At 33.1% G+C, this 22,932-nt stretch overlaps 1 protein-coding gene across 1 annotated transcript in view; it reads left to right on the forward strand.

Moving 5' to 3' along the window:
* Positions 1–18,654, forward strand: part of LOC126884711 (uncharacterized) — a 54,275-nt gene extending 35,621 nt beyond the window's left edge. Inside the window, exons 7-10 of the mRNA XM_050650833.1 lie at positions 1,298–1,679; positions 6,675–6,931; positions 9,858–10,065; positions 18,380–18,654. Of these exons, the coding sequence (XP_050506790.1) occupies positions 1,298–1,679; positions 6,675–6,931; positions 9,858–10,065; positions 18,380–18,472 (940 nt within the window). The 3' untranslated portion in view covers positions 18,473–18,654. The remainder of the gene's footprint in view (positions 1–1,297; positions 1,680–6,674; positions 6,932–9,857; positions 10,066–18,379) is intronic.
* The last annotated feature ends 4,278 nt before the right edge of the window (positions 18,655–22,932 follow it).

Genomic DNA, 22,932 nt, shown 5'->3' on the forward strand with positions numbered 1-22,932 from the left:
TACTGAGTTACAGGGTGTTTTATCTAAAAATTTAAAAACTATTTTTGCTCAGCATTTTAAAACTATTCGACTTATGCTTTTCATGCTTGGCAGAAAGTTCGACTACTATACACCCTACTAAATTATGATAAACAAACGTTTCTAGCTACTACCAGAGGCGTACGACAGGGGATAGTGAATGGTTGACCCTTATCAAATTCTACGCCACTGGAGGAATTACTATTTTAGTGCCATTTTTAGATTATCCAATACTTTCTACGTAAATAATATACTCTTTGTTGGTAACGATAAAGTCATTAGTTTTCGAGATATTTGAAGTTAAATATGAAACGGCACAGTTATTTTGATTAATTTATGAAATGATTCATATGATTAAAATTTAAAAATTATTTGTACCCAGTACTTTAAAACTATTTGGCGTATGCTTATCATACTTGGCAGAAAGTGTAGGTACTGTACACCCTACTAAACTAAGATAAATAAACGTTTCTAGCTACTACCAGAGGCGTACGACAGGGGATAGTGGCTGGTTGACCCCTCCCAAATTCTACGCCACTGAAGAAATTGCTATTTTAGTGTAATTTTTTGATTTTGCAATACTTTTTATGTAAATAATATACTCTTCATTCGTAACGATAAAATGAATAGTTTTCGAGACATTTGAAATTAAAAATGAAGCAACACAATACATTAATCAAAATAACCGTGTCGTTTCATTTTTAACTTCAAAAATCTCGAAAACTAATGACTTTATCGTTACGAATAAAGAGTATATTATTTTCATAGAAAGTATTGGAGTATCCTAAAATTGAACTAAAATAGCAATTTCGAAAGTGGCGTAGTATTTGGAAAGGGTCAACCATTCACTTTCCCCCGTCGTACGCCTCTGGTAATAGCCAGAAACATTTGTTTAACATAATTTAGTAGTTTGTATAGTACGTATACTACCTGCCAAGTATGAAAAGGATACGTCGAATAGTTTTAAAATGCTGAGCAAAAATAGTTTTTAAATTTTTAGATAAAACACCCTGTAACTCAGCAAGGAACCACATTTTATTTAAGTGTTTTAGGTTAAATCTTCGTATTTTGTGCTAAGGTTTCTCCAGTTACTATATGGACAATTATTACTGAAACACCCTGTATGTCCCATATAAGACATTTTTCGATGTTTAACAAACAGTCTTTAGCAGTTCTCTATTTTTATTAACCCTCCTTAGTACTTCTTCATTAGTTTTTCTTGCTGTCCTGTCTTGTCCTGTCTTGCAATCAAATTCTACTAAACGTTTTATGATTTTAGTGCGGCAAGTATTTTCGCAACCATCCAAGACTTTTACTTACAAACCGAGATTGCCAAATTGTTACCTAGAGCAAGTACCAGTGGAATGTTCAAACGTTTGTTGATTTGTAATCCTGGTGTACCAGCAGACCAGGACTTGGCGACTGAGCTCTGCAAATTTATGTCTGGAATAATAGTTATCATGGATGATGTTGAAGTATTAGGAATGCTTTGTGAGTACAGCAAATCTTTGATACAGAGCCTTAAAGACGACAAAGATATAGTGCGTGTATTTTGTGATGATCCTAAAAGGATTCTAGTGCTTTTAAGAAGGAGCACACTGCTTGAAGACAATATAGCAACCAGCGTCATTAGGTTAATCAAGATGTTACTTCTAGTCCAGGTAAATTAATACATATTTTTTATAGCTATTCTATAACTGTAGTATATTTCACAAATTTGAAACTATTTTGTATTAAGGATGAAAGCCTTGACGTAACGGTCTGCTTTTCTGAGAAAATTATTAGCAAATTTTCCCAATATTAAATGATCATGTATTGTACATTCATTTAGAGAAATACTTAAAAGGCAACTCATGAGTTGCCTTTCAACTCCAATATGTGAGGTTTCAATCCTCCTTACATTGCAACCACGTGGGAAGAGTCCTGTATTGTCCTGGGTAATATTCAGGAATATTTGCAACATCACAAAATTTTATCAACAATACAGGGTGTTTCATTGGGAAAGTAACATACGTTAACTGTAGAAAGAGGACACTTAGACCTAGGCGGTCTCAAAATACCATACTCAATGGGTCTTACTTCATTAATAACAAAGATACTGGATGTTTATCTATTTTTCCATTTTTTTATTTGGTTCATAACTTTTTAACCACACTATATATTTATTTGATATTTGGCACGCAAATATTCTTTAAGGTATACAATCAATTAATTTATTTACAATTGTGAAAAATCCAGGTCCGGATTAAAAAATATTGGAAAAATTTTCCGACCCAAAAACAACACCCTGTACATTAAATTTTTTTAAAATATATTTTGTATTTGAAAAGAGGATCAAAAACTAAGTTAGGTATACTTTCAATTTTCGGCAAAACGATTTTTGTGGTAAAATTTTGAATTTGAATTCTGAAATTATGCGAATTGCGGGAGCTCGAAGTAGAAAAAATTGAAATACGACTTACAACAAAAACACTATATAGTTATTTTATATTTAACACCGAATATTCTTTAAAGCGTCCAATCAATTAATTTATTTACAATTATAAAAAATCTAGGGCCGGATTAAAACATATTGGAAAAATGTTCCGACCCAAAAAAACACCCTGTACATTAATTTTTTTTAAAATGGATTTTGCATTTGAAAGGAGGATAAAAAACTAAATTTAGTGGTATACTTTTAATTTTCGGCAAAATTATTTTTCTAAAAATTTTTCCGTAAAATTTTGAATTTGAATTCTGAAATTATGTGAATTGCGAGAGCTCAAATTAAAAAAATTTAAATTTGACTTAATTTTAATTAATACCATTATTTAATCTAAATTAGTAAAATGTTAACATTTCAGTGTTTTTTCATTATGGCGACAAATCATTAATAACAAATATTCACCCTTTAATTAACGAATAAATAATAAAGGGTCCACAAAAAATACACAACTTTATGTAATCAACGAACTATCTTAAAAATTAAAAAAAAAAACAGAAAAATTTTTCTGAAAAATAATTTATTAAAACTATAGTAATTGTTCAAAATGGCCACCACTTTGTTAAAGGCAAAGTCTTGCTCTTTTGTTATTTGTCTAACTGACTTCCTAATCTCGTCAGGGTTATTCTTCATTTCTTGGAAGGCGTCTGGAATGCGGTTAATAAGTTCTTCCCTACTATTTATTTCCTCGTTATAAACTTTGGATTTTAAATATCCAAAAGTTATTTTTTCTGTTTTTTTTTTAATTTTTAAGACAGTCAGTTGATTAAATTTATGTATTTTTTGTGGACTCTTTATTTATTATTCATTAATTAAAGGTGAATATTTGTTATGGATTATTTGTCGCCATAATAAAAAACACTGAAATGTTAACATTTTACCAATTTAGATTAAATAATGGTATCAATTAAAATTAAGCCACATTTTAATTTTTTTAGTTCGAGATCTCGCAGTTCACATAATTTCAGAATTTAAATTCAAAATTTTACCAGAAAAATCGTTTTGCCGAAAATTAAAAGTGTACCACTAAATTTAGTTTTTCATCCCCTTTTCAAATGCAAAATCCATTTAAAGAAAATTAATGTACTGGGTGTTTTTTTGGGTCGGATCATTTTTCCAGTATTTTTTAATCCGGAACTGGATTTTTTATAATTGTAAATAAATTAATTGATTGGACACTTTAAAGAATATTCGGTGTTAAATATAAAATAAATATATAGTGTGTTTAACAAGTTGTAAGTGGTATTTCAATTTTTTTTCTACCTCGAGCTCTGGCAATTCGTATAATTTCTGAATTGAAATTCAAAATTTGACCAGAGAAATCATTTTGCCGAAAATTCAAAGTACACCACTAAATTTAGTTATATATATTTTTTCAAATGCAAAATCTATTTTAAAAAAATTTAATGTACAGGGTGTTGTTTTTGTGTCGGAACATTTTTTCAATATTTTTTAATCCGGTCCTGGATTTTTTACAATTGTAAATAAATTAATTGATTGTACACCTTAAAGAATATTTTCGTGCCAAATATCAAATAAATATACAGTATGTTGTTCTGAAGCTATTTCCTTGTGGCATTTTTGCAATGAACTAGTTTTGATGGGAAATAAGCCACAATTTTACTAAAAAATGATTTTATTAACGTTTCGAAGCCCAAATCGGGTGTGGTTGTCAAAATACAAAAAATATTAATTATAAATTATTAAACGACACCCGATTTGGGCGTCGAAACGTTAATAAAATCATTTTTTTAGTAAAATTGTGGCTTATTTCCCATCAAAACTAGTTAATATATAGTATGTTTAAAAAGTTATGAACCAAATAAGAAAATGGCAAAATAGATAAAAAAACCCAGTATCTTTGTTATTATTGAAATAAGACCCATTATTTTTATTTTAGTATTTTTAAGACTGCCTACGTGTCCTCTTTCCACAGTTAACGTATGTTACTTTCCCAATGAAACACCCTGTATGTAGTAAATTCTAAATCTTTTTAACATTTAAAGGGTTTTTACCCAAAACATTTTGGTGGCTCAGGCATGCAGACTATTGGTTTTTTTTAACACTGATGATGGATCTTTTAATCCGAAAACGTTCTGTTATGTGATTTAACCCCTTATTTAGGGACTTTTAAATATACCTTTTACAACAGATTTAGTATTTTTGGTTATAAAAGGATTTTTTTTATTCATATTTTCATTACTAGAGCAATTTACTTTAGTACTTCTTATTCTGTACAGTAGAGTGAACCATTGGATGTCGAGTGTCTAGCGGTAATCCAAAACAGTCGCAAATTTGTGAAATATACAGGGTGTTTGGTAAAGAATGGGCCATAGCTTAACCTTAGATTCTTAAGGTTAAAATGGGTCGATTTAAGCTAACTTACCTTAGTACAAAAGTTGATAATAACCGAAATACAGGGTGTCAAAGTTAAACTTTTATTTTATTTATTTTTGAATATTTCCTGACAGGCATCGGACAACAACACAAAATTTGTTAAGTGGTGCTGGTACTGTACACCCTACTAAATTATGTTAAACAAACGTTTCTGGCTACTACCAGAGGCGTACGACGGGGGAACGTGAATGGTTGACCCTTCCCAAATTCTACGCCACTGTCGGAATTTCTATTTTAGTGCAATTTTTTGATTCTCCAATACTTTCTATGTAAATAACACACTCCTCATTCGTAACGATAAAGCCATTAGTTTTCGAGATATTTGAAGCTAAAAACGAAGGAGCATAATACATTAATCAAAATAAGTGTGTCTTTTCATTTTTAACTTCAAATATCTCGAAAACTAATGAACTATCGTTACGAATGAAGAGTATATTATTGGCATAGAAAGTATAGCAGAATCTAAAAATTATGCTATAATAGCAGTTTCATTAGTAGCGTAGAATTTGGGAAGGGTCAACCATTCACTTTTTCTCCTGTCGTACGCCTCTGGTATTAACCAGAAACGATTATTTAACATAATTTAGTAAGATGTACAGTACCTACACTTTCTGCCAAGTATCATAAGGATATGTCAAATAGTTTTATAGTACCGGGCACACATAGTTCTTAAAGTTTCAAATAAAGAATAAATTATTAAAAAAAAAAAGAATACTTTAAAATAATTTGACATCCGTGTCATACTTTGCAGAAAGTGTAGGCACTGTACACTCTACTAAATTATGTTAAATAATCGTTTCTGGCTACTACCAGAGGCGTACGACGGGGGAAAGTGAATGGTTGACCCTTCCCAAATTCTACGCCACTGATGAAACTGCTATTTTAGCATAATTTTTAGGTTCTCCAATACTTTCTATGCAAATAATATACTTCTCATTCGTAAAGATAAAGTCATTAGTTTTCGAGATATTTGAAGTTAAAAATTAAAACGCACACTTATTTTGATTAAAGGCGGGTTGACATTACTAGTGAATAACGAACGTGGCTCACGCTTACGTATTTTGCCCGTGCTGGTATTAGATCTTTTATTATCTATTTTCAAACTCGAGCAGTACATTTGTATTAATGCAATGCATAGATACAAATGTACTGCTCGAGTTTGAAAATAGATAATAAAATATCTAATACCAGCACGGGCAAAATACGTAAGCGTGAGCCACGTTCGTTATTCACTAGTAATGTCAACCCGCCTTAATGTATTATGCTCCTTCGTTATTAGTATCAAATATCTCGAAAACTAATGGCTTTATCGTTACGAATGAAGAGTATGTTATTTACATAGAAAGTATTGGAGAATCAAAAAATTGCACTAAAATAGTAATTCCGCCAGTGGCGTAGAATTTGGGAAGGGTAAACCATTCACGTTCCCCCGTCGTACGCCTCTGGTAGTAGCCAAAAATGTTTGTTTAAGATAATTTAGTAGGGTCTACAGTACCAGCACCACTTACCAAATTTCGTGTTGTCCCATGCCTGTCAGGAAATATTCAAAAATAAATAAAATAAAACTTTACCTTTGACACCCTGTATTTCGGTTATTATCAACTTTTGTACTAAGGTAAGTTAGCTTAAATCTACCTATTTTAACCTCAGGAATCTAAGGTTAAGCTATGGCCCATTCTTTACCAAACACCCTGTATGTAAGTACTTTATATCGTCCTGTCATTAGTGACGGATAAAAAAGTTATTGGATTTTTAAAATTATTATTTTTATTTCTAGCAACGCAATAAAACCCTCATACCAGGTTTCGTCCAAATAGATCTCGGATACCTCCTAATAGGATCCAATCAAAAATTGGCGAAGTGTCTCGATGTCTTACATATACTTACAAGTACTAGACAAAATAATTTATTTATGCGTTTATTGCCGAGTAGTATAAAGACAATCTTTCTAAAATTGTTTTCACTTAGTAGAAACCACGAAGTGGCCAGTATAAGTTTTTACTGTTTAAGTAATATGCTGAAAATGAATACATGGTAAGTTAACCCTATTCTTTTTCTTCTTTTTGCTTCCTTAATAGGCTAGCGCCTGTTCCATCTTTGGATGCCTCCTCATCAGATATCTAGGTTGTCACTCCATCTCTTCCTTGTCCTTCCTATACTCCTTCGGCCGTTTGGTGATCTGTCTCGTGCTCTCTTTACCAGTCTTCCCTCTCCAATTCTGATTATATGGCTATATCAATATTTTTTTTCTTTTCAGTGTCCAGTAATTTATGTTCTCTATATTACAGTTTTGCCTGAGGTCTGTGCTACGTTGCATGTCCCAGAAGGATTTTCCTGTGATATCTCGGACTATTTTCATTTCACACGTTTCCATCAGTTTTTTGTCCTTGTGGTGTCAGGTCTTGTTTTCGCAGTGTAAGTCATAATTGGCCTAACTACTGTCTTATAAATCTTGGCCTTTGTTTCTGTCCGTAGATGTGTGTTGCGCCAGATAGTGTGTTTAAGATATCCTGCTATTCTGTTGGCTTTGTTTATTTTGTTGGGCAACTTCCGCTCCTGTATCTCCATAATTGTGCATTTAGTACGTTCTTTAACGGTAAAATATTGCAAAACCTCTAAATTTTAAAGAACCGCTTGGATTGACATGAAATTTGGCATACACATAGCTAACAAGTCAAAGAAAAAAAGTGATATTGTGCCGATGTGTGCTTTTGCTCTGGGGGTGAAAAAATATACGACCAAAGTAAGTCCGGAAATGGATAAACTCACTAATTGTAAGTAACTTTTGTTCTATAGAGTTTTTTCATTAAGTCAATATTTTTCGAGTTATTTGCCAGTGAATATGTTCATTTTTTCAACAAAATAACCACGCTTTTAGACAGTTTTTCGCAATAACTCAAAAATTAAGTATTTTGTCGAAAAAAACATTCCTAGCAAAAATATAGCCTGTAAAAAATTTAAAAAAAAATGGTTTATATATCAAGTCGCTATACCCAGTAGAAGCAGAGTTATAGCTAATGAACAATAGGTTCATATTCGTCAAATTCCAAATGGAATACTCTAATGTGAAATAACCAAAAATGAAGCACATTTCGGGGAAAACTCATTACAACTTATTTAAAGTGTTTAAAAAAAGCTTCATTTTTGTTTTATAAAAAAAATTTAGCATCAAAAGTAAACAAGTTACGCTCAAAATAAAGTTATTCCCTTTTTTTTGGTAAAAAAATCGGGAAAATCACCTCTTAATTAGTATCTCAAATGAACTTAATCGTTACGACTTCACAAGTTTCTTGACTCGTGTATGTATTGTTTATTATGATCTGTAAGTTTCATCGGTTCAAAGTCATTAGTTTTGAAAGGGCTGTAGTTAAAAGGGGTTGAACGAGTCACTGATCACGAATGTATGCAAATTTAGAAACACCAAATCTTAATCAATTTTTGTCTTACAGAAAAACAAAAGAATACAGGATATTCAGAAAAGCAATGCTGGCTTTTTTTCTTTTTTGAGATTTTTGGTATCTCTAACAATTTTTAAGTTATTTTGAAAAAAACCATATTTTTCAAAATTAAAATTTTTGAAAATTTTACTTTGAAACCACATTTTTTCAAAAATAAGCACTTTGAATCGATGAAACTTACAGATCATATAAACACAACACAAGTAAAATAATTTGTGGAGCGGTAACGACTAATTTCATTTAAGTTGCTAATTAGGGGGTGGTCTTCCCGATTTTTTTTTGCCAAAACAAAAGGGACCAACTTTATTTTGAGCGTAACTTGCTTAAATTTGATGGTAGAAACTCTTTATAAAAACAGAAGTAAAGCTTTTTTAAACACTTTAACAAAGTTATAATGAGTTTTCCCCCAAAAGTGCTTAATTTTTTGGATATTTCACGTCGAAATATTCTATTTGAAACTTGGCGAATATGAACCTATTTTTCATTGGCTATAACTCTGGTTCTACGAGGTCCAGAGACCTCACGCGTACACCATTTTTTTTTACTTTTTTACAGTCTATATTTTTGCTAAGAACGTTTTTTTCGGCAAAATACTTACTTTTTGAGTTATTTGCGAAGAACAGTCTAAAATGTGGATATTTCATTGAAAGATGCACATATTCACTCGAAAATAACTCGAAAAGTGTTGACTTGGCGAAAAAGCTCTATAGAACAAAAGTTACTTAAAATTCGTCAGTTTATCCATTTCCGGACTTATTTTGGACATATATTTTTGCACCCACAAGAGGGGGTGAAAGTCACCCCCAGGACAAAAGCACACATCGGCACAATATCACTTTTTTTCTTTGACATGTAAGCTATGCGTATGCCAAATTTCATGTCAATTCAAGCGGTTATTTAAAATTTAGAGCAAAAACCGTGAATGAATGTACTAATTAGTACTCCCAGATAGCTAATATTTCTTCCTTGCTGGATTATTTTGCTGTCCACTTCCAGCTTGCACCTTATTAGATCTTTAGAGATTACCATACTTTTTGTTTTATTTGGTAATATTATCATCTTGAACTTTCTTGCTGTTATATTAAATTGATATATAAAAGTCTCTGAAGGTCATCTTTACTCTCTGCAATAAGTATAGTATGGCATCATCTGCATAACATACTATAGAGATACTTTTCACCAATTCTGTACTCTATCTCAGGTTTGATATTACATATACAGCATATTTAGTTTTAAATTAGATATACGGTCTATAAATGGCAACATTGCGCACCGTCGAGTACCAGACGGTGTCCGCTTCCCACTCTAATGCACCCGATTCTCGCCGATCCTAACTCCGTCGCACCGTCCTCCGTCGTCATTCGGCGATTAAACACCAATAGTGGACTAAGTAATGTTGCCGATTTTGGCGCTCCCTTCAGTCGCCTATACCTAATTGAAAACTAAACATATTGGTTTCTTGTTCTTGTTTAACATAAATTTCACTTTGTTTTTAATTTCAGGTTGGCTACTTTACCTGAAACGAATTTTTTCATAGAATTTACTTGCAGTCAGGCAGTAGATCAGAATTCTTCTACAGAATTTCTGTCGTTTTTAACTAATTGGTTTAAATACATGAAAATGACCTGGTTTCATGAATCTGGCACCCATTTAGCTCATTTAGGAGTCATAAAAAGTTACATATGCAGAGCAAACATTTCTAAACCCATGGTGAGTATCTCTTTAAAACATACTTTATGTAGTACCTACTAATTTATACACGTATCAATAGAGAAAAATTTTCTAGTAAGCCAACTAGTTACCAGAAAGTGGTTCCACAAGAATTTTCAGATTTATTGTTTACATCTGGGACTTCTCATTTCTTTAATAGATGTCGCTACAGCATCTGATACGCGAATTATTTTTATAATTCTGCTTGAATTTTTATAATATAGACAGTAGGGTGGGTCGAAAATATTGTTTTGCGAATTTCGATTTGTAATAGTGCGGAAAACATGACCTGGGTAGAGACTTAAAAACGTGCATATTTATTTTTTATTTATATTAACATTAATTACCCGCGCATGACGTTTGAAAATTCGGAAAAATTGTTAAAATTACATTTATTTTATCAGAGTTTATTGTATAAATTACATGACATAAAATGATATTACATTCTTATATTCAGAGATACACGTAATACAAATAATAATCAATCCAAAATATGAGAATAATCGTGCGCATACTGCGGAGGAAGGAGTGGGGAAAGAGGGCGTAAACTGTCGATCACGCGTCTTTGCCTCAGTGCACCTAATGAGTTCCGGACGAAAGGTCGCGCGCATTTATCTAATGTTTTCGCGATTTTAAGTAGTTTTTGTTAGCTTTGTGACTTTTTGCATCATGGAGATTTCAAATAATACCCGAAAATCCACAACTTGTCCCATATTTGGTGCTCCGGAAGAAATTAACGAAAATCAACTACCCACTTACAAACAAGTTATAAAATATTACAATTTAGTAAGACATCAGCTTAAACTTGAGAACAATTCAAAAAAAGAGCCATCCATTAATGAAGTATCTGAAATAGTGTCATCTAAAGTTGAATATTTATGGAGAAAAGCGTCTATTCCTACTGTGTCTCATAATCGTGTGATGCAATTGATAAAAAGTTACCATGCGAAGTGTAAAAATTTAATAAAATCTTTGAAGCGTTTATCAGAAGAAAAAATTCAAGATTTTCATAGAAATTCGGAAAAACTGTTTGATTTGAGTTCATGTAAGTGTAAAGATTTAGAGTTATGCAAATGTTCCAAAGACCAAAAGATTCCTAAGGAAGAACGAGCTTTTTTAATAGATCAGAGAACAGAGAGAAAAATGATTATGGGAACTGTTGATTTATTGACAAGTAAGAGGAAAAGAAAACTGAGTGATAGAAAAATTAAGCTTAAATCCTATTACGATTCTAGCGTTTGTGAACCAGGCCCTTCTCACGAAAATCCTAATACCTCAATAACGTCTGGAAGTAGCGATGAAGAACAAACTTTGCCCTCAAGTTCATCAAAACCAGCATCAAAAAAACGTGAAATAACATCTCTCAAGAATTTATCAACTATCTGTGACCGATACGGGATATCCGATAGAGCAGCTGCTGCTGTCGCTTCTGCTGTTTTGCAAGATGTGAAAATCAACAACGAAGTAATCGATAAGTCGAAATTGCGACGAGCGAGACAAAAATTACGAAAAGTAACCTTATCTCAAAGCCAACTAGATACTATTCCTGCCTTATTTTTTGATGGACGAAAAGATAAGACCCTGAAAATTGTTATGAAAGGGGGAAAAAATACCGCTCAACATATGTGGAAGAACATATTTCAATAATTAAAGAACCAGTATCAGTTTTTGTCGGATATGCCGTTCCAAGCCATGGAACTGCAAAAGGATTGGAGTCTGCTATCTTTCAAACAGTAACAGGTCAACTGAATATGTCTCTAGAGGATACTCTTGCCATAGGTTGTGATGGGACGGTAACTAATACGGGCAACTACGGCGGAGTCATACGGCTCTTAGAAAAGCGTTTACACCTACCACTTCAATGGATCATATGCCTTTTACACTTAAATGAACTGCCCGTAAGACATTTATTTGCAAAACTTGATGGCACGACAACAGGACCTAATATTTATTCAGGTGCTATCGGAAAGTTATTGCGAGAAGCGCTCTGTTGTCGTGTTTGAAAATATAGAAGGTATGTTACCAAACATTTCAAATATAAAAGACCTCAGTTCTGATCAACGTTACCTTTATCATATCACATCTGCCGTCATAAGTGGTAAGTGCCCTTCTGATTTGTCTAATCGCTCTCCGGGAAAAATGTCGCATGCCAGGTGGCTAACAAAGGCCAACAGGATTTTGCGCTTATATGTTTCCACTGAGATACCTACAAACGAACTCAAACAACTCGCTACTTTTGTAGTTAAAGTATATGCTCCTATTTGGTTCGAAATCAAATTAAATCCGACATGTAAAGATGGAGCAAGGCACTTTTGGAAGTTGGTATTTTATTCTCGATATCTTCCGCAAGAATTGAAGAGTGTCGTTGATCCTGTAATAAAGCGAAATGCTTACTTTGCGCACCCAGAGAACTTGCTCTTATCTATGTTATCTGACGAACAAAAACATGTGAGAGAACTTGCCGCTAGACGCATTATAAAGGCAAGGAAACCATCTGAATCCCTTCAGCTTCGAGTCTTTGAAGTGCCTAAGATAGATTTAAACGCTTCGTCTTACATCGATTTGATAGACTGGCAGCAATCTTACTCGCAACCACCTATATTGATCAGTGTTCTGGATGAGACTCTTCATTCCCTAGTTGAGTAAGGTGGTGATGATGAAGTCCTTTTTCTGAGGCTACCATGTCATACTCAAGCTGTGGAGCGGGCTGTAAAAACAGTAACAGAGGCATCTATGCAGCTTTGCCACAAAACAGCAAGAGAAGCTTTAATTAAGAATAAAATTATTTCACGAAAGCTTATGCCTAAGTTCGAAAGTAAGAAAGATTTTAACGTGATTTGAAGATATTTTATTTTTATTTTGTCATATTATTTGTTTATTCTTCTTTCTTTATAATAAAATTTAGTCCAAAAGCACTTTATTTTATTAGTTTACGTTGTTGTTATTCCTATGAGCCACGATAAATCGATTTTCTAACAATTCACAAAAAAACAAAAATTTCAATTTTTCAAACTCAATGCGCGGGTAGAAGGGGTTAAACTAGAAAAATTCTTTTTTCATTGTTTTTCATGAATGGATGTGGGTCACGTTTTTTTTACTATTACAAAACTTATTGGACAATTTTATTTTTTTCCATACAAAAGTGACCCACCCTAATAGACAGCTTGGCTTCGTTTCGATTTAGAAGTGTTCATGTAGGCAGGGCCGCTTTATTCATTAGGCAATATAGGCAGTTGCCTAGAGCGGCAAATTATGAGAGGGCGGGGAAATTATGAGAGGGCGTCAAGAATTTTTTTGTTTGATAAATTTACAATAATTTTTAAGCTTTAGTTTTGTTTTATAGCTGTACCTACTGTTTTTATAAACCTTTACACTAATAAATTTACTACAACCGTTGAGTGAAATATTATAGAGGAAATATGATATCCAATATATCAATCAACGCTCCAACATAACATCAATGGTAGGGGAGCAAAGTATGCTAAATGTGCAGTCACTCGAGCGCTTTGTGGACCTATTGGGATGTGAAGAGTAGATCTTAAAATCAAAAAAAGTTAAGTAAAGTTTTCCATTTTAGCGGGCGCTTGCCATTTTTTAATTTAATTTTCCATTTCCAACAATTGTTTTTTTCGATTATAACACCATCTATCCATAATTCGAAAAAATCTTTCGAATAAAAGTTACTTATTTTTACACAAGGAATTCAAATCTGCAATAAATAATGAGGGCTCCTATTTAAGATTTTACAGTAACCCCCCACCCCACCTCCGTAGGGGGTCGTGTTTGATGCCATTCGATAGATTTTTCAAAAATATTGAATAAGTGTATTTTACAGTTTTTCGATGTGATGTTCATTTCGCGAAATATCGCGGGATTCGTATTTAAAATATTAAATTTACCCCCACCCCTCTCCGTGGGAAGTCGTGTTTGGTAACATTCGATAGATTTTTAAAAAATATTGAGCACATATTTTTTAGTTTTTCGATCTGTCATTCATTTCGCGAAATATTCTCTTTTTTCTTGTGAAACTTTGGGACCCACCCATTTCCTTATAGGTCTGGATCCCGCGTATGAAAAAAAAGTTGATTAATAACAAGCTCAAAATTTGTTAATAGCTTAAGGGTGTCTAGTCGGATAAACTTTGATATATGGGAACACTGGAACAGGGGCAGTTTTAATTGTGGATCAGGTTAAAAATTTGGAACGGTCACACAACGAAAACGGCACATTTATTTTGTCCGACAGAACAGACTTAAACTCTCCGAACAGAGATTAAACTCTCATGCAAAAATCAGACTGCTATTTATCACCTGTCATAATTCCTGTCATTTCACATATTCTACATGTTCCACTCATTAAAACGCCCATTTGGTGACAAATAGCAGTCTGATTTTTGCATGAGAGTTTAATCTCTGTTCGGAGAGTTTAAGTCTGTTCTGTCGGACAAAATAAATGTGCCGTTTTCGTGGTGTGACCGTTCCAAATTTTTAACCTGATCCACAATTAAAACTTCCCCTGTTCCAGTGTTCCCATATATCAAAGTTTATCCGACTAGACACCCTTAAGCTATTAACAAATTTTCAACTTGCTATTAATCAACTTTTTTTCATACGCGGGATCCAGACCTATTATGCCCGGCTCAAGTCGTCAGATTTTTTAAATATACACTCTTTTGCATGTACTTAACTTACCTTATCTTAATCTGACAATTTCGAGTTTTTTTAAGGATAGATTTTTTTTCGGGCCCCCCTTAACGAACTCCCCTGTGTTAAGAGCAAATATATGGTAGAGGTACATCTGCAGGGTACCAGGTTTCTCCCCATATGATAATCTGACCTACCACAACAATGACAATCATAATATACTTTACTTGAATGACAACTTAAAATCACCTGTTGTGAAATCTCTTATACTGGGGCCACAGTAACGTCTAATGCCGTTAATTTATCGCATTATTTGCCATCTCTGTAATGCAAATGATGCGTTAATTAACGGCATTAGACGTTACTGTGGCCCCAGCATTAGTGAAATTCGGTTATACATTGGCTTCAGCGAAATAAAAACATGCGTTTTTTAATATTTCTAACGACGAATGTCAAACTGCAGGTGTGAAACATCAAGCACTTTCTATATTTGAAAAAATTTACACTGCTGAAATGGCTTTATTAGCTGTCATTTGGCAACATATTTTAGAAAGAGTGGACCTATTCAATAAGTATGTCTAGAGTCCTGCAATGGATCTGGGTTCTGTCGTTAAAAAGTATGAAGCTCTTTCAAATTACTTTACCTTAATCATTAATCAAAAATAATTTTGCCATTTATGAAGAGGCAGTCAAAAAATTGTACCCAAATAAAACATAAAGAAATAAGAAAGAGAACAAGAAAAATTCAATTTTACGAGGGGGCCGATGATGAACTAAACTTTTCAACTAGTGATGAGATGAAAATCCACACATTATATTATTATAATCGACACTCTGATAAGAGACCTGAATAGACGTCTGGAATCTTATCATCGACTTATTTATCAACGCTTTCGTAGTTTTATAACAGATTTGGCAAAATTAAACAAGTAAGAAATTATTAAAGAAGCTGAAAATCTCATACAAATTTATAAAGACGACCTAGATACATCATTCATATATGAATGCATTCACTTAAAGGGTCATTTGGATACCACAATAAAATCACCAATTGACACATCTAAATATTTAAAGAAGAGTGGATTGAAAGATACTTTCCCTAATTTTGATATTGTTTTGCGCATTTATTTATGCATCCCAGTTGCCAACGTGCCCGCTGAAAGGACATTTTCGAAAATGTCAAGAATTAAAAATAATTTTCGATTAAATAGGACGCAAGAACGTCGCAACAATTTGTCGATTGAAACCGACGTGCATAGTGAGTCCATAGAAAGTGGCGTAACAAAGACGATAACTTATGACGACATTATAGATGATTTTGCCAAAGAAAAATCAAAAAAGAAATCTCTGATGTGATCTAATTGGATTGACAATTTTTTCTGTTATATGTATATATGTTACAGTTCAAGTTGATTATCCAGTTGGAGTTGACTTTTCCTAGTTCGAGTCGACTCAAACGGCTGGTTTTAGTAAAAGTTGATTATAAATATAAAATGAAGATTTTTATTCAACACTTACTAGTAAAAGTAGACTCCAACTAGTTTAAGTATACTCTTCCAAATGCCATTTAGTAAAAGTTGATTCACACAAACAACCGATTCTAGAAACTAAATGTTACTGTATATTATGTTCAAATTTATAGTCCAGACTCTATCGTCATCCCCGTTAGGTAAATTATTCCTGTTCGATTTTTTTGCACAAACTTACTCAAAAAGAGGTCCTTATAACGAATCCACAGTTGTCAGGTGGTACCGTAATCGAAAAAATGTTTAAACAATTTTTTTTAAACAAATTCACAAAAAAAATTCACTTCGGACATTTTTTTACATCATTAATTTGGGTCATTCGGAGCAAAAGAGGTCTTTTGTGATTTTTCTGTAAAATTTATTGTTCTCGAGTTATACGCGATTTAAAATTTGAAAAATGCGAAAATGACTATTTTCAAGCTTAATAACTCGGTAAAAAATTATTATTATGAAAGTCACCAAATCAAATTTTAACGACCCCCCCCCCCCCTACAAGGTACTTAAGAAATATTTGTCATTATGGTATTACTAAGCTGTTATTTTTAATTATTAACAATGAGCGCTAGGAGCGTATTGAGGCGGCTGTCAATGTGAGTGCGACTGAGATGCATCATTGGACGGTCGGAATGGAGGATCTTACTCGCACTCACATTGACGACCGCCTCAATACGCTTTTAGCGCTCATTGTTGATAATTAAAAATAACAGCTTAGTAATAAAATAATGACAAAAATTTCTTCAGGATCTTGTAGGGGGGCTTTAAACTTTGATTAGGTGCCTTTCTGACTTTCATAATAATAGTTTTTACTCGAGTTATTAAGCCTTAAAAATGGTCATTTCGCATTTTTCAAATTTTAAATCGCGTATAACTCAAAAACTATCAATTTTAAAGAAAAATCACAAGAGACCTTTTTTGCTCCGAATGACCAAAATAATCTAAAAAAATTTGTCCGGAGTGAAATACTTAGTTATTTATAAAACAGTTCGTGAAGTATGCTTATTGCGCACGCACGCGATGTTTAGAGCACGAGCGGGCCGAGTGCTATACATCGCCTAAATGCGCAAAAAGTACTTCACGCACAGTTTCATACAATATTTTATCTACCAAAAAACAAATAAAAAAACTGCAACTCTTCGTCACTGGAATACATTCCTATTTTACAATTTTTTAGAACTTTGACATTTAAAAATTCAAACTTCTGTCAAACCACAAAACTGTTAAAACTTTTTTTTGTAATTTATTGCTCACATGTCATGACAAGGCGAAAGTTAAGGATATATCATTATATAGAAGTGTGCTAAAAACAGTGCGAAAAAGTAAATCCCATTTAAAATACATTATTACTTCAGGCACACTTTAAACCCTTTATGTACTGCTATCTATATTTACAATGTTCACACAATAAAACTTATACATAATATGAGGTAGAGTAGATAAGAATTAGTTTTGTGAATTTGGTTAACAAAAATTGGTTAAACAATTTTTCGACCGCGATACCGCCTGACACTGTGTATTTGTTATAAGGATGTATTTGTTTGAATAAGTTTGTGCAAAAAAATCGAATCAGAATAATTTACCTAACGGGGTCGACGTTACAGTATGGACTAATTATTAGTCCATTATTATAAGTAGTTGAAACGGTCAAAACAAAGAGACGCACACTCATCAAAAATGCACGTGAGATTATACTCGTATAAATTGTATAATCTACTTTTACTAACATAAGTTAGGAATAGTCAATTCAAACTAGTAAAAGTTGATTTAAATTTTTCAAATCAACTTTTTTTGCTCGTTTCAGTTGGAGTTGACTCGAACTAGGAAAAGTCAACTCTAACTGAGAATCAACTTGAACTTTTACATTTTTAGTGTATTCTTATTTAAATAAAAAATTCTGTCTGCAATTTTTTTCCACAAAAAGATACATGTTTGAAGGGCGGCTGCTAGAGAATTGCCTAGGGCGTCAATTGACCTAAATGCGGCCCTGCATGTAGGTACCCCACTGAAGAGGTCTCTGGGGGGGGACCGAAACGCACGTATGGGGATGGTGGATCATCTCTGAACCTAAATAAAACATAAGCTGTTAATAATTCATATTATCTGGTTTATTTGTTTACTTATTAGTAATCGCTTCTATTATTTTTTCAGAAAACTCATTTAATTCGACGTCTTAGTCTTCTAAACAGACCGAAAACTGTTTCAATTCTCAAGTTATTAAATAACTCAAGTATACAAGAGTAGTAGGTATAAAGAAGAATACATTTCTGATATATCATGTTTATTTTGATTTCAAGAATCAACTATTTGTATTTGTATATGTTCTTTATAGAGTTCTAAAAATATGTTAGCTGTTTAATATTTTCTTTTTAAGAATCAAATAATTGTGTTTATATGTTGTTCATAAAGTTCTAAAAATTTGTTACTTGTTTATAAAATAAACTGTTTCCTTCCTGTGATCATATTTTTAACACTCGGGCGGGCGCGCTTTTGAAAATCGCACAAGTGGGTGCGCGACGGCGTTTTATAGCGCAAGTAGAAAAACGTATGGATCAAATTCAAAAGATCCATACTATCATTAACATAAGATCAGCGCTACAAGATGCACGCAATGCCATATTTGAACACTGTATTAGTAACTTGTATATAGAAGCTCGTTCGATAAGGTAGGCAACAATACACTTAAAGAGATCTAAAGGACACAAATTAAGGCACATCGACCATGTCGAGTTCTTATGCCGTTAATTGTTCATCAGGTCTTACGTGCTAGGTAAAATCCAAAAGGTGTCTCTGTGATGCAAGGTATAACTGTATTTGGTTGAGCTTCCGACCATTCACGGATCCATTTGGTGATCATGTTGAACCCGGTGGCTACGGCTGATTCTGCGGTTTGTATTGGAGCTTTTCTGGAACGGAGTCGACCTTTGCTATTATGAACCGACAGAGCCGTGTTGCTAAGGATCTTGTTGTATTCTTTGGTCAGTAGATTGAGTCGGCGAAGGCGTGGTGGTGTAATTTCGTTAAGTACTGGTAGCAAATGGGTTGGTGTAGATTTGATTACTCCAACGATCATTCTCATGGTGTTATCTAGCTGGATATCAATCTTTTGAACGCGAGCACTGTTGATCCATATTGGTGCGCAATATTCAGCTACAAAATAAACAAGAACTAAGCCTGAAACCCTGAGTGTGGATGCCCATGCCCCCATGTTGTGCCGCAGTGCTTCTGGATAAAGTTATTTCTGGTTTTTAGCTTCTCGACAACTGTACTTAAATGTTCTCTAAAGCCCAAAAACGTTCTGCCCAAAACCGCACCTAGGTATTTTGAATGTTTATTGTGGTTGAGCCGTCTGTTATCAAAGTGAACGTTAAGTCTTCTTGACGTCAGATTGTTGTCTAGGTGGAAGCAAGTTACTTAATAGGTTTTAGAGGCATTGGGGCGAAGTCTCAATTTTTGAAAGTAACTTCCCATAACCGCTAGGTCTTCTGTCAGAATCTCTTAAGCTGGAATTTTTAAAGAACACCAACCAGATAATAATAACGATGGAAACTTAGTAACAGACTTCCTGGATAGTGCTTATCCATGAAGCCCCCAATAAAACCGTTCAGTCCATCAGAAGTGAAACAAGAAATAGGAAAATGCAATAAGCACAATGCACCTAGATTTGACCTAACAGGATTAATACTGAAAAATATTCGGAGAAGGGCATTGGTCATGTTAACTACAATACAGAATAGTGCACTCACGCTGATATAGTTCCCAATCACATGGAAATTTGCGCAAATAGTATAGTTTTTTGCGCAACTCTATAGAAAACGCGGTTTTTTAGTCTATACTCCTATAATAAAATCTCTCCATCAAAATTTACAAATGTGAATAAAAATTACTCCAAATAAAACTTTTTTATACTTAAATAATTATTGTGAACTTTTGTGAGCATTACAAAGAATTCCGTGCAATTCTTATGACAGTCCAGAACAAGTTGGTTGTGTGTATATTTAGAAGAAGGATATCATAAAAGCTCCAGACCTAAATATAAACTCTTCATAAGACAAAAAACCCCTAAGTCAACGGAGAGAACTGTAACTGTAACACATTTCTATTAATAGGCGTGTACTTTCTCGTGAATAGAACCATTTAAAAATAGAAAGTCTATTGTGGGATCCTACGAAAATACTATCGATGCTCTTAAAAATAGGTTTATACAAATCTTCGAGGACAAAACGGTTCTATCGGCGTGACAAAAATTTTTGGAAACATTGTTAAGGAAAAATAATCGTAATCATCCACATAATGAGGATCATAGAGAAATGATCGTTTGGAATGAGAGGAGATGATTGGAGACTCGACTTGGAGAACATAATGAAAATGAATAGAGATTAGTATAGTTTATTAAAGAAAAGAATTGGTTCTTCTTCTTTAAGTGGAGTCTCCCAATCGGAGGTTGGATATCATCATCACTATCTTTACTCAGGGCCATAACTACCATTGGGGCAACCGGGGCAGTGCCCCGGGGCTCCCGTTTGATTGGCCGTGCATAGATTGTAACGAGGTCAAATAAACTTTTTAAAGTACTTTAAGTTAAAGTTCTACTTCGAGTTGTCCGATTGTACAGTTGAGTCCGCGAGTCTTTACCCGTGCGTCATTAATACCTGGCGAGATAAAACACATACTTTTTATTTAGCATCATTCTCTTCCACGCATGAAATTAATGACAAACTAGCTGCCGCCTGTTATTAAGTAAAAACACATGTTATTTTTATGAACGATTTAAAATCAGTGCATTGAAAAGAGATAGGTACAAAGAAAGACGATTGGGATGTCTTCACATATTTTAAGTACAATTTCTGACGTTTTGGTTTGTTTACTTTGTGGCTGTCAGTTTGTTGAATTTCTTGCTGTTATTCTGTCGAATTTTTGCATTTTGAAGTTTTTTATAGTATACAAACAGTTGATTTCACAACAAATTTTATATTGGAGTTAGAAATTATTTGATAAGTTTATGTTATTTTACGATAAATTTTGACAACTTACAAAGCTAACCTCATTGTTGACACAGTTGAATGCTTGTGTTTAAGGTTCCGCCAAAGTAAATAAAATAACAAAAAGAAAATATGTTATTGAATTTTTTTATAAATTGTTTATTTATTTACTAATCAATGATAATATAGTTATTTTCCTAACAAGTGCAGAAAGTCATTCTTTTCCGCACGCGACTGCAGTTTGCCGAACGACGCGAAGCGGGAGTTCGGCAAGCAGTCGAGTGCGGAAAAGAGACTTTCTGCAAGAGTTAGGAACAATATTTTTTCTAGTCTTTAAAAAATTACCAAATCTTAATCAATTAATTTAATTAATATGAAAATACATAGGTACACAAATTAATTCTTTGACAAGGTTGTCAAAACCAAACTTTCAATATAATTAGTTAGCATGACGACGATCTTGGTTTCCATGACGATGATTCAAAACGACTGTTATTGTCTAACGATTTGACTTTCGAATATTATGTCAAAATAATTTTATTTCATCGAATTGTCGCGTTAATTTCATTAAAACAGGAACACAATAAGATATATTTGAAATAAATTAGTAAATAATATCTAAATATTAATGTTGTTCTGAAGCTATTTTCTTGTGGCATTTTTACAATTTTAACTATTTATAATGGGAAATACGCCACAATATTATTAAAAAATGGTTTTTATTAACGTTTCGTTAATTTCGAAATAAATTCAACATTTCAACAACATTCAAAACAACCAACACATTGAGATCTATTCTATCTAAAACTAAACCTAACAATGAACAAGAAATGACAAAGAATTGTATTTATAAAATACCTTGTGAATGCGAACAGTTTTATATAGGTGAAACATCAAGACCATTAAACGTTAGAATAAGTGAACATCAATCTTATATTAAAAATAGAGAATTAGATAGATCTCAAATATGTCAACACGCATGGGATAATGAACATAGAGTTCAGTGGAGAGATTCAAGTATAGTCCTGAAAGAAACAGATAGTAAAAAGAGAAAAATCAAAGAAGCGGCTCTAATTATGCTAAACGAAACCAATTGTGTCGCAAATTCCTCAGTGGAATGCAGTAGGATATGGATACCCATACTGAAAGAGGAAGTCAATAGAAAGAAAATACCACAATTAGTAAGTCAATAGTAGAGTTAGTACTTATTTTATATTTTAGTATTACTTATAAATATATCCATGTATTATTTGTAATAATGTTTAAAATCTTATGAATTGTTGTAGTACTTTATTCAATAATCATACTTTATAATTATAAGTCATTGCTCTATTATCGTTACTTGACCTAACCCCTGCCATGAGGCCTCATGTCCTTGTCCTGTGTCATCGCTCTGTCAACAATCACTTCAAGTGATCTATGATCACAGGACTTTACATTTGTGAGCTATTCAGTCTCATGACATCTTTCCCTTCCTATAAAGCAGAGAACTTACAACAATAAACTCAGAATAAAATATTATAAAATACTAATACTACCTACGACTAACAATAATATTAAGTGATTACAAAACTAGTACATCTCGAAATCATTATATCGAGTTGGGGGTTTAATTACTCTTTTACCTCTGGTAGGAAACTGATTCGGTACTTCACTCTCACAGGCCATTGATGTTGAAGGTTTGTTACTCTGATTATCATCAAGATCATCTTCTAATTTAAT

The sequence above is a fragment of the Diabrotica virgifera genome, chromosome 5 (assembly GCF_917563875.1).
Source record: "Diabrotica virgifera virgifera chromosome 5, PGI_DIABVI_V3a".
NCBI lineage: Eukaryota > Metazoa > Arthropoda > Insecta > Coleoptera > Chrysomelidae > Diabrotica > Diabrotica virgifera.